The 13,423-nt window shown below is 35.7% G+C and overlaps 1 protein-coding gene across 2 annotated transcripts in view; it reads left to right on the forward strand.

Annotated features, from left to right (window-relative positions):
• side-III (sidestep III) overlaps positions 1–12,480 on the forward strand; it is a 20,303-nt gene extending 7,823 nt beyond the window's left edge. For both annotated transcript variants that reach the window (XM_018444571.1, XM_018444572.1), the window contains exons 6-15: positions 60–263; positions 3,225–3,370; positions 3,495–3,645; positions 4,525–4,655; positions 5,433–5,592; positions 7,228–7,524; positions 8,739–9,059; positions 10,187–10,477; positions 11,164–11,273; positions 11,865–12,480. In XM_018444571.1, the coding sequence (XP_018300073.1) occupies positions 60–263; positions 3,225–3,370; positions 3,495–3,645; positions 4,525–4,655; positions 5,433–5,592; positions 7,228–7,524; positions 8,739–9,059; positions 10,187–10,477; positions 11,164–11,273; positions 11,865–11,978 (1,925 nt within the window). In that variant the 3' untranslated portion in view covers positions 11,979–12,480. The remainder of the gene's footprint in view (positions 1–59; positions 264–3,224; positions 3,371–3,494; positions 3,646–4,524; positions 4,656–5,432; positions 5,593–7,227; positions 7,525–8,738; positions 9,060–10,186; positions 10,478–11,163; positions 11,274–11,864) is intronic.
• The last annotated feature ends 943 nt before the right edge of the window (positions 12,481–13,423 follow it).

The following is a 13,423-nucleotide window of genomic DNA, read 5'->3' on the forward strand; positions in this document are numbered from 1 at the left end:
GGAAAGTTAATTAGCCGCGTATAATTTCTGTGCTTTTGCGCGCGTTATCCCATACGAAGGGAAACCCACGCCGGTGGTGAGCTGGCTGGTGAACGGTAAGGAGGTGGACGGCAGACTCGAGGAGTTCGGCCAGAACATCGTTGTCAGCAAATTGACGGTGCCGCAGCTGCGGCGAGAACACCGCAACACCACGTACAAATGCCAGGCGGCCAACACGCATCTCATACCGCCGCTGGAGAAGACGGTGATCCTCGACGTTTATCGTGAGTACTTTTCACCCAGTTCTTTTTATCTAGAAGAAAATTTCCGTAGAAGAACTTTTTCTCTCTTCGTCGGCGCGATACAATCAATTTTCCCCGTCCGACAAGTGCACGTAGCGTAAATATTTGTAGGAATTTGCATACATTTATGTTTTTACGGAAAATTGATGTACATATACTGACATTGCTCTTCATTTAAATTTCACATGCGATAATTTTTTCGTATAAAAGCAAATGAGTTTTAAAGCTACCAAACGGCGAAAAGTTACAAAAGGCTGAGTGTCATCCAAAGGTTAACGTGTTGGTGTCGTTCCGTTTTGACGCGCGCAAAAGCGCAGTCGGCCGCATTTAGAAAGTTGCACGTGTCGTCGGGGATCTCAATTAAACGGGGTAACGAGCGCATTTGACAAAAATATGGCATTTATTTACCGCAATATATTGGTTGCACAATCTCTAATTACGCTTTTGCAAAGTTAATCAAAACGCCCCGGGGCATTCAACATGTTAATAATTCATGTTAGTTAAATTTCGACCGCGGAAAGTAATCCTTTCTCATTTCTGTTATCGGCCCGATAAATTATTGGCAGGTTTGTAGGAGCGCACTGACCCTGGCACACGGATAACCGCCATGACACACACACACGAAAATAAATTTAGCTTTCTTTAATTATTCAACTTGAACAAATCTCGAATGAGCGGAATAATCCGTTTATGTTTGTAAATCCTTTTAACTGACCATTTTTATCAAAAGCGATGTTTGTAATCTTCTTCGAAACCGATATCGATCAGATTAATATTAAGCACATGTTATATGTACTCGTTTAATTAAAAAATCATCGCCTGCCCTATTTACTAGATTGTTAAAAAAGCTTCGAATAAACTTTAGTTTTAACACACGCAAAAAACATTTTTACATTCAAGTGTAGAAACAATGACGATTATTCCTCAAAATAAAGACCATCGTGTTCAATAACTATTCGCTACCAGCTGCCGGATTTGGTTTCGGTACCATTCTGGCTCCTTAAACGCGAAGAAGCTGCGTCACGACAAGCTGACTCAACTTGTTCAACAGTTTCGAATCGTCATCCTCGCAAGAAATGTTTCATTGAGCGAAACAGGCAATAGTCAAACGGTGCAAGATTAGGACTATGTACCAGATGCGGTATCTCGAATGCCTAGACGAATGCTAGACGAATGACACTGAAATTGAATCCAGCTGACAAACTGGTGATTATTGAACATGATGTTTTTTATTTTGAAGAATAATTGTTATTGTTTTTTAATAGTAAGCAAAATTTATTTGCGTATGTAAAAATCGTTTTTATATGTAAAAACTGAAGGATGATTCAGAACTTTTTTACAATCTAGTAAAACCTGCTGCACTACACGAAGCTTTTATTTCCGCTGAATTGCTAGTTAAATGTGCGTACTTACTGCCGTCTTAGGCAACGATGTTGGCAGTGCTGCTGACTGTGTTGCTAACTTAGCTTCAGTACGAGTTTTCGCGTTGGCTAAGCAGTTGGAATTTAACAGAAAATATTTGACGAAAGTATCCAAATAAGTAAACATGAATCATTACTATTGTAATACCTATATCATCATAAAGATATAATTGCATTGTTTTTAATTTATTATTGCAAAGAGAGTTTTTTGATCACATGACTAAAGCTGCGTCCTGATTGTCTCTCACAATAAATCAGCACAAGGTCATGCAAGGAGGACACCACCTAATCTATCACGAAAATTCTGCAAATTAGCAAACAGCGTAGTCAGCAGGCTACACAATTTTCATAACAGCCAGCTTGATATAGCAGCATACTGTTAGATATCAAAGGAACAATAGTAATCCAATTTCTTAAATTAAATAATATTTTGCTTATTATTTATTAAAATTATGTAATGTATATTGAGTCGACTACTGGATGTGAGTGTATAAATCTGTTTATACAATCGATGGAACAAAAAAGAATCATTGCAGTAAGGCGAATGATCAACACCAGGATTGCAGAGCGTAACATTCATTTGATTTAATTCGTTAAAAATGACTTGAATGTAAGTCGAAACGCGAACAAAATACATGATACATATTATTAGATATTGAATGTCTATTAGCTAACTAGCGCACTAATTATCGCGTTGACTCCTATTTCCCGATATATCTCGTTCGTTAATTTGTTTAAATATCGAGGAGTCTGATTTCTTTGCATTTGTTAAATAATATTTCGTTATTTTTAATTTCCTTGTGTATCAAAATGTATATCAATACATTTCTATGATTAGTTTCAAAGTAAACAACGCTGTATTAACGCGTATGCACGTAGTAAATAATGAATTATATTTCAGTCGAATTTAATACACTTTATTGAGTTAAATTGTTTAATTCCACTGTTTTAATTAAATTAACGACATATTGAGAAATAGCAATCTATAGAATGATTAAAAATAATTCAAATTGAGTGTAATTTAATATCATAAACATAACAGCGCCTGCAAGGAAAAAACAATTTTGCTGAGGTGACTAAAAATTCAGCTAGATACAGAGGTGAAAATAATTTTGTTAAATTATCAAAACATTATGTAGGTCGTTCAAACTGGTTGCTAGAATGTCAAAATTATTTTAATGATCCAAAATTATTTTCAAACCTGTATCTACCTAAATTTTCAGATAATTTAGCAAAATCATTCTTTCCATGTTCAAACAATCCAGTAGAAAGAAAGGCATCGTGTGCTGTAGACTTAACGCGAGACACACGATGAATTTAAAAAGCGGTGAGCGTCACAGAAGCTTGTAAGGACAGGACATCAGGAGAGGATTTGCATCCTAAGTATTAATTATGAGTCCTTACAACCTTAGTGATTTTTTGACATCGCGGATCGAACTTGAGCTTTTAAAAAGAAGTGTAAAAAAACAATAGTATTATCCGCGATAGGGCGCAATAAACGTGATTCGCTGGTTGGTTCTAGTAAAACCCCTTACCGTGAAGATACTGTCGAAGCTAACGATCATGGAGACGGAGAAGGACTACTCCATCACCTGCGAGACGACAGGCTCGCATCCCCGCGCTCGCATCACCTGGATCGAAGGAAACGAGACGTTCCGGAACAGCAAGGTCGATAGTCAATAACGAAGTATTTTGAAACCTCGATGTCGCGGACGTCGACATTTTTTTATATGTTCCCCTCCACCTGAATTATCGCCGGTTTCCTGCAATTTTCGAACGTATGTGCCAGCAGGTAAAGGAAAGTGGTAACGCGTCGGTGGTGCTGAGCACCCTGATGTTCTCACCCATCCCCGACGATCACGGCAAGATCCTCAAGTGCCGCGGCGAGAACCCAGCCCTGGCGGACGCGTACTTGGAGGACTTCTTCAAGTTGAATGTCGTCTGTAAGTGGCGGGCGCCGTTTCTTCGGCGCCTCTTTTAACCACGCGACAAATCGGATTTCGATTATCGTGAAATCAATTTGCCGAGTGACATCTTTATATTTGTAAAAAAATTTTGTATTTATAAATACGAATACGTTATATTTTAATACTTATATATTATTTTTTAATTTTGTATATTTTTATATTTTATATTATATTTTATAATTATTTTTTAAGCCGAATATTTTTATAGCATTAATTTTTATAATACTGCGGTACATGAATTGTTTATCTGTAAAGAGTGCATCTCATGAGAGATTGAAGTTAAACCGCGGGATGTCCCGTAAAAATATCTCGATCATTATATATCCTTTTTATTTTATAATCATTTTTAATAGCAATTTTTCTAGTTTTGCGGTACATGAATTGTTTATCTGTGAGGAGTGCATCCCGCGATATTGTAGATTGGAATTATTAAGCCACAGGAAGATATCTCAATGTCAAGATATCTCAATGAATTAACAATTATTAACGTAGTAATATATTTGCTCATTAATTGACAGCCGATAATTCAGATTTTAAAGATTCGAAATCGAATACGAATATGTAAATGGAACTCAACAAGTTTCGCTGTGTTTGTCATGATCTAAAATGTATGAAAATGGAAATCTGTTAAATCTGTTAAATCCATTGTACACGAAGAGTCACATATCTTATTAATATTGTCTCTCTCTCTCTCTCTCTCTCTCTCTCTCTCTCTCTCTCTCTCTCACATACGCCGACGGTTTCAATATTCCACGTCCATTTTCTCTGAATCCGCCGAAATATTTCATCGTGGTCACGCAAACGTGAAACATTGAAAAACCGAAAAATTCTCTCTTTCTCTCTCTTTTTCTGCAGTCCCGCCTAAAGTTCAGCTGCATCTGGGCAGCACTCTGAACGCGGAGAACATAAAAGAAGGCGACGATGTGTACTTCGAATGCAAAGTCCGCGCCAATCCGGAGCACCACAAAATTACCTGGCGCCACAATGTAAGTCCCACCGTCAGCAACGAATCCACTTTAATCCCGGTGTGTTTACGTTCGCGAGGCACTAGCGTCTCACTTTTAAAATTTCGATTGCTTCGCCTCTCCACCAAACAATTTCCGAGTTCTGGAAAAAAAAAAGTTCCGGCGATTGAGCGCGAAAAGCACACATAGGGGTTTGAAAAATACCCGGGATTCCCGAACTTTACATTTCCATTCGCGAGAATCGATAATGACCTTTTTTGATAAGGATCGATTCGAGTCGCGATATCTTACGATGGAACTTTTAAAGCATTATCTGAAACTTCCGGAAAAATGCCACTTTGACGAAAAAAAAAATAACTTTTGCTTTATGAGGGAAGTAGACTCGGAAATTTTCATTTCTTCATCCCTGCATATGCATTCACTTCTCCGAGAGTGGCGAATATCTGTCGCCTCGCGTTTATCGCACGGATATTCGTGACACGACTATTCATAAACGGAAATAAATTTCGCATTTTCTTGAAAAATTTCTACCTTTGCCTCCAACGTCACCTTCGTCTCCATAAAACGGGAAATTTGGAAAAAGTGTGTACGAAAGCTCCGAATATACATACCAAACGGAGAATAAGAAGATCCATTAAAAGGGAATCTTCGCGAATGGCGAATACGAGTTTTCGCGAAAAGCTTTATATGAAATCTATTTGTCATCTGAGTTTCTTATTACCGAAGAAATATGGCGGAAAAAGCTATCGTACTGGAATCTCAACCTTCGTGTTAAACGCGTTAATCCATCAATGACAGGGCGGCGTGCTGACACAAAACTATTCGGCCGGTATCATCATGAGCACCCAAAGCTTGGTGCTGCAGGGCATAGGACGCGACAACGCGGGAAATTACACGTGTCTCGCCAGCAACGACCGTGGGGAGACGACGAGTCCAATTGTGAACCTGAGAGTGCAGTGTAAGTAGATACGACAAGTACGAATCGATAACAAGGATTTCAGAAAGCGAATGTGTAATCTAGATACGCCGACGAATCGAGGATGAATCGAATTTCAAGTTGAAATCTTCGAATCGTCCGCGAATGAAAACAGGATTGGAAATGTTACTTCATAAAAGTAACGCTTTACCATTATCGTTACTTTTTGCAAAAAGTAACTCGGTACCGTTACTCGGTCCTAACTTTAAAAAGCAATGTGTTACTGTTATTACTTAAAAAATAACGATTCGTTACTTTTCTTCGTAACTTTTTTGTAATGTTAAAGTAAGATGTTAGATTAAAAAATTACACTGTTTAATAATCAATATTATTAATTGTGAAAATCAATATTAAAAATTAAAATTATAATATTAAATAAATAATTTCTTAGACCCGTAAATATGAATACATAACTTGTTGTGTGTATTAATAAACTTGTATCTAATAAATCGTCAATAAATTTTTACAATAATAGGTATTTTTAATACATGTTTATCTTTAGGAAATTGTATATAGATTGTAATTTACGAACATAGATTTTATTATAAATTTTTATTAAAAATTATTTTTAAACATCAAAAATCGTTATTAAAAATGCATTCCAATATTCACTACCAATACTGAAAATTTATAGATCATGTTACATATACATATGTATGTATACTACACATTTTTAGTATTGGTAGTAACTATTGGAATGTAGCCTAAAATATGAAATATAAAACATTTTTCGATATTTAAATTCTATATATTATAAAATATTTCTAGATAATTATAAAAATAATGAATTTTATTGAATAGTTATAAAGATAATAAAGATTTAAACTGTTTAAAGTAATGATAAAAATACAGCTAAATTGATTACTGTTTTTACTATAAAAATGTAATGACGTCAATCGTTACCATTATAGACAAAAGAGTAACGATGGTTATCGAAAAAAATTAACGAAAATAGTAACAGTGTCATAAAGTAATACGTTACTTTCCAACCCTGAATGAAAATATTTGTGTCATAATTTATGGCGCTTAATATATTTCTCGCAAATAAATTTAGATCTTTGCACATTCGTTGTTTATGATATAAATAATTATGTAAATATAATTATTAATATGAATATGTATTTATTTATTTATGTCATAAATTATAACAGTATCGACTACATAAGAATAAATTATTCACATGTTTAATTATTAAAAAGATATTATTGTATGGGAGAATTAACCTCCGACCTTTTCAGAGCTAAAAGTTAAATTTAACTATGTTGTTTCTACTTCCTCCAGTAAACTCCAAAATACGCGTTACACAATATGCCAACCGCGCGTAATTGTGTTCGGGAGCGAAATATCTCGGACGTCAGATATGAGGGATTACATTTTAGAAGCCAATTTATTTTCAACCGTCTCGTCTAAGCCCTACGGCGAACAATATAATTCTCCCGATTAAAGGCGAATAAAACGGCTCTTAAACTCGGCATAATCCCGCTGTCGAAGTTCCGCCGATCAATAACGGAGACGAGAAAGGAAAAAAAAAAGAAAAATTCCACGTTTTTATCTTGTTCAACTAAAGAACGCGTGTGTGTTGTGTTTTCCGTTCTTTTTCTTCTACGTACTCTCCAGTCGCGCCAGTTTGCAAGATGAAGGAGGTGACGATAATCGGGGCTTCCCTGGAGGAGTCCGTGAAGGTGCGCTGCGAGGTCGACGCCGACCCGAACGAGGTGGACTTTGTCTGGGAGTTCAACAATAGTGGCGAGAACTTCGAAGTCGCGCCGGCCAAGTTTGACGGCAACAACGGCACCATGAGCGAGCTCGTCTACACCCCCGAATCCGAGAGGGATTACGGTGCTCTGACCTGTTGGGGTAGGAACGCGATAGGGAAGCAGGAGGCGCCCTGCATCTATCAAGTCATTCCGGCAGGTGATGTTCTAGATGCTTATCATTATGAAAAAAAGAAAAGAACAAAAAGAAAAAGTGAGAAAGAAAAAGATAGAAATCGGCAGGAATTTATTCGACTGCGCTTCTGCTTTTTTCATTGCGAATCATAATCTGGAAGAAATCCTGTCGCTGCTGCTTTTTCAGAGGCAAACAAATGCGTCCGAGATTCTGAAAATGTTTAAATATAGTATGTACTGTTGCATCTCGCGTTGAAAACACATAATATTTAGATGTTCATATTTAGAATTCAACGCGGCTATTTACGCTTTCCTTTTTTCTACTCTGTCCAACTCGCAGCCGGCTTATCGCGCCGTACGTCATAAACTCGAAAATATTTGTTTTATCGGTTATTTCTACGAGACGAGCTGTATACGCTCTATCATAGTTTACTTAAACCATATCCCTTTTGTATCTGAGAAAGAAAATCAGATGTTGAAGAAAAATGAGAAACATTCGCTTTTAATTATATCTTTCTTTTCTGACATATTCTACTTGCAACTTCGTATAATATTTTTCTAACTTTCTCAGTAGTCGTATCAAAATATAAATTCATCAAATTTCTAACAAAGGAACAATATGTGCTATACTGTAAAAATAACATCAAAAGTTAACATTACCGATCACGTTTGAAATAAATGTTGTAGATGGTCAAATCTTGGGATCTTATGAATTCTGTATCTTGGCTTGGGCCGGAAAATATTTCACCATTTTAATTTAGATACAAAATATCTCGAGAACAATGTATTTTTGAAAAAAAATGTTTCAAATAAAAGTTGTAGAATTTGAAGAGAACCATCAGATTAATTACTTAGATTTTGGGTTCAGGGCCTTATTGGGTCCAAACTTATTGGGGCCAATAAGTCCTAAAACCAAAATCTCAGTAGCTCATCTAATGGTCTCTCTAATCTATAACTTTGGCCTCTTTAAATTCTACAACTTTTATTTGAAACATTTTTTTTAAATGTATTTGTTCTCGATATTTTGTGTCTAATTGTAAATTAAAGTAGTCAAACATGTTCCGGCTAGTTGGATACAAAATTTTAATGTTTGATGACCATTTAAAATACTTATTTCAAACTTTCGGTTGGTAACGTTAGTTTTTTTTATGACTTTTGCAATGTAATTCCCTTGTAAGGTAAAGGTATCTCTTTTGATTAAAACTCTGAAAATTCAACGTGAGAAATGTGTCTGAGCAGTGAAACCGAATCCCCTGAACAATTGCACCATCAAAGCATCACTCAATCAAAGTTCGGAGATCTTGGAGGTCGAATGCGTGCCTGGGTATGATGGCGGACTCCACCAGGAATTCCGACTAGAAGCTTATGAGGTGCTGACCGGTAATCTTCGGGTGAACGCGTCCAGCGTGTCGGCCGATCTGCCAATCTTCCGAATCGCCGTGGCTGATCTTCTACCAGCCACTCACTTCTATCTGGTGACCTACGCCGTGAATGCCAAAGGCCGCAGCGAAGTGTCGCTGTTGGAGGATATAATGCTGCGCGACTCGGAGAAGCACACAGGTAATTAAGTTATAAAAAGGATGTTATTCCGCTAAGTGTCAAAATTAAATTTTCATCACGTGGTAAATGTTTCTCTCTTTACTTTTGTATTTTATCTGAATATATTCGTATATAAAATAAAGTGTGTATAAAAGAAACTTTATCTCCGTTTTTTATTATAATAATAATAGACAGAAATGAAATGCTATAAGAACATTTCTTACGGATATGTTATATTTATATAAACGGGGGTTTTTTTAAAGATCAGCATTTCGGAGGTTTGTCTTTTCGAAACTGATTTGATTTGGGATTCAGATTTAAAATATACATTTCAGGTTTTCCCTCGAGAAAGGATTAATTTAGATAAAATTGATGATATTCTGCCAAGGACTGTCTTATATAAAAGGGATTGACAGGGATTCATGATAAATAATTTAATTTGATACTTAAAATTGAAACGAATAATGAAAAATTCACTGATTATTTAAATTTCCTTTTCTGATATATTGGCATCAATTAGTTACTTTGACAGAACCATGAAAGAATAAAAATTACATCTAACAATAACTTGTAATAATAAAACTAATAATAAAATAAAATACTAATTCAGATTTATTTCAAATTCCGTAAAATTAGAAATCCGATAACTAAAAATAATCCGTAATATTTATAATTTATAGTTTATTATCTGTCTTACAGGAAAAATCTATAAATATACCTTCTGTTTACAATAAATCACGTTTATTGCATCTTTTATTAAAAATTTGCAATATATATGATTTACCGTAAATAAAACTACTGCTATATATCTTCATTCTACGAACGAAAAATACCAATTTGTTTCTAACTGAAATATCTTACACGCATTATAATTTTCTGGAAAAGAAAGAATAGTTATATCACTCAAAACGACAGCAAATTTAACGCGTTCGCCATCATGCGCGTCACATGATTAACGCAACTAATTACAATTTTTCTAATTACAACGCGATAAAATGTATCTTTTAATAATATTAATTTTATTGTGCTGCGTTTAATTACAATTGATTTTGTATACATACATGACTATTACGGGGACGATTTTTTTATCACGCGTGATGAGACAATCGCTCATAAATTTCCATCGCAGGATGAAATTCACATTCTAGATACCGGAGTCAGCATGCTGCCGTTGATCTTGCTGCTGGTCGGCTGCCTGCTGGCCTTCGGTGCGACCGTGATCTCCGTGATGCTGATGATGTATCGACGGCGTGGCACCACGTCACCCGTACATATCGAGCCCTATATGAAGCAGCCGATAATCACACCGCCGGACTCGAGGAACAATTCGATGCTAGACGTGACCCACGGCGACCACACGTACTTCGTCGAGTACACGTTGAAGCAGGTCACCGATTATGCGCTCAATAATCAACCGGACATCATACAGTCGCCGCAAGGTACCGTTGAGCAAAAGACGTTATTTCTACTCGCGATTTGATCTGGTCCAATCGACCAGTGTAGCTGAATTTAGTTCAATTGTATTAGATTAGGTACATTTTTAACTATATACATATATTAATATCCTTGTACTACATTGCAAAAAAGACAGTAAGCAAAGGAGAGATAAAAATTTTTTATAGCTTTTGACTCAATCTGATACATTTTTGCTATTTAATTGTACAATTTATTTTTGGGTTCCGGCAATACAGGATCTAATATTTGAGCTATTCAATATTTGATCTAATATTTGAATTAGGAAAAAAAGTCGCGTGAAGAATAAATCGTTTTAAGAATTTATGGAATAATAGAGACTCGAATGAACAATAACGGAGCGTTTTGATTTCTGTCGAGCTGTCATTTTCTGAAAGTTGATCAAGTTACGTGCTGTTTTGAACTGATAAATCAATTCCTATCAAATATCAAGCTTTTATTTGAATAGCAGGGACGAGAGATGATATTTTTTTCAGAAAGTATTTATTAAAAATAAAGTTTATAATTTAAAGAGCACTCTTGCCTGTAACTAAATATATATTTAACAGAAATCTTTCTTTTTTAATGTCATCTGTCTGATCTTTGCCTTCAGCGTTTTATTTAAATTGTTCGAGAGCTGTTAATGTAAAGTGGAATAATGTGAATGTTTTAGACCAAGAGAAGATCAAACGCGAGCCGCAGCTGTTTTTGCCAGTGAGACCAGACACGTTGTTCGCGCCCTATGACATTCACAAGCAGGGACTGCAGACGAACAGATGCAGCGTAAGTCATGTCAGAAATTGTAAAATGGTCTTATTGAAGAAAGGGAACGGTTGAAATAATGTAAATGATGCACCGTTGCAATTTGTAAATTAATCCGGTATCAATTTGTGGTTCTGCCTTGCCATATCCGAGGAAAAGATTTGCTTTAATTCTTGCATTCTGATGGATAATTGCGAGGAACGATGTTACGTGTCTTAATCCTCAACGAATCGTCCCGTATAATGATTTCTAATTATTTCAATAGGTGGATTAACGTGAGATGTGCCTTTGATTCTTTTCTCCTTCGATTCTTTACAGAGATAGGAAGTTTCAATAGCGCGCGAGATTTCGAATTGCGATTTGGAAGATTAGAAATTTAATCTGCCGTAGATTGAATTTCTATCGATCGTTTATAAATTAAGCTAGCTATCTAACCAATCTCAGTTTAGCTGTCGCGCGCGACCAGTATATAATCGTTATGAATAATATCGATCTTCCACGCGGTGTGGATATCCGAGGAAGCCGCTACTATTTTCGATTCTCAATTCTATTTCTCCGCGCGCGACACTGAGTATTAATTAGATTCAGACCCGATATCTCTTGACTTGACAGCTGAACCCATTCTCCGCAAAGTCCTGGGAGCCCATCAGCTTCAAAGCCGATCGCAACCTGATGAAGGAGATCATCATCGCCAATTCTATACCGGGCCCGGAGAGCTGCGTGTAAACTTGATCGAGGAAGTGAATTGGGAGACATAAACATATACGCACACATACTTATATTCTACGCGATACAACATGCGCACACAGACACAACATATATATACACACACACACACACACACACACACACACACAGCAAATCACACATAAGGGCGATCGATTTCGTAAGCCCTGAAAACTGTATCGCGTACCGTCGCTCGATGCCATGACGGATATACGCGCGGATACATCAAAGACAAAGTCAACGAATCTCGTGTCTCGCTTGTAACACGCGCCAGTGTGACATATCACGATGACGATATCGTAGCAGACATATCAGCATATCGTAGCATATCGTGGCGCGCCACGATCTCTCCTGAGATCATCGAGAGTCTTTAGGATCATCCCCCCGCCGATCCAGTACGAGACCGGGGCGAGGAATCGCGAAGTCGTCGCGAGACGATTTAGTCGCATAATTTAACCAAACGCTACACGTGGTGTACTATTCCAAGTTTAATATATTTTGTGTCAAGTCTTAAAATGTCTCGTTATTTCTTAACGCCATTATCACGACCGATATATGCCTCCATCCCAGCCGCTTTCTCCTCTGATTTCCCTTTTCATTTCTCGCTCAGCCATTTTTAAATGTCCGAAAGAAATTTTTTTATAATTCTGTATGCGTATTATTTACGTATTTTTTAAGCTATTTTAGCTTAACATCTCAATTCATCTTCTTCATTTTATTAATGATATGTATATATTTTTAATAAATAAATAACATATTATTAATTAGAAAAATAATCCTATTTTCAATCCAAGCAGATCTTGGTGTTTAATAATATTTACCATATATACAAATTTTTTCATGTGTCTCAATGGTCAAATTCCTATGACGTCCATCCTAGAGAAGTCGGGGGAGTTCTAAGTTCAAATCAAACCCTAGCTAAAATGATATATTTTGTGATAACTTAATAAGTTCTTTACAGATTTTCAAGATTATTATTATTGTTAAATTGACGCTCAATCTAATTTCTCTTAATTGATTTACCTTCATCGGTCTAATTTTTACTTATAATAGATGTATTATTATATACTATGGTAGACGATGGATACGATTTAAATATATTTCGTACCTCTTATTCTTATTTAAATTACATAACTTCTTATTATAATAATTGGAAAATAAAATTAGGAACTAGAAAAGAGAATCTCAGAAATAATAATGTCATAACACTTCGTACCGTAATAATATTAAATCAAACTCTATTTTCTTTCTAATTATCACACAGATAGGCGATATCAAAATAGAAAGGGATATAAAAAGCTTCAGTATAAGATACTGCTTCTTAAAATATGAATTTATTTTATTATTTAATATATCATATATAAAAAGATTTTCTTCTAATATAATATAATAATAATATATAATAATATTATAACCTAGCTAATTTAATCTTTTCTCTAAGAAAA

This window comes from Mycetomoellerius zeteki, unplaced genomic scaffold, assembly GCF_001594055.1.
Source record: "Mycetomoellerius zeteki isolate Tzet28-1 unplaced genomic scaffold, Tzet1.0 scaffold151, whole genome shotgun sequence".
Classification (NCBI taxonomy): domain Eukaryota; kingdom Metazoa; phylum Arthropoda; class Insecta; order Hymenoptera; family Formicidae; genus Mycetomoellerius; species Mycetomoellerius zeteki.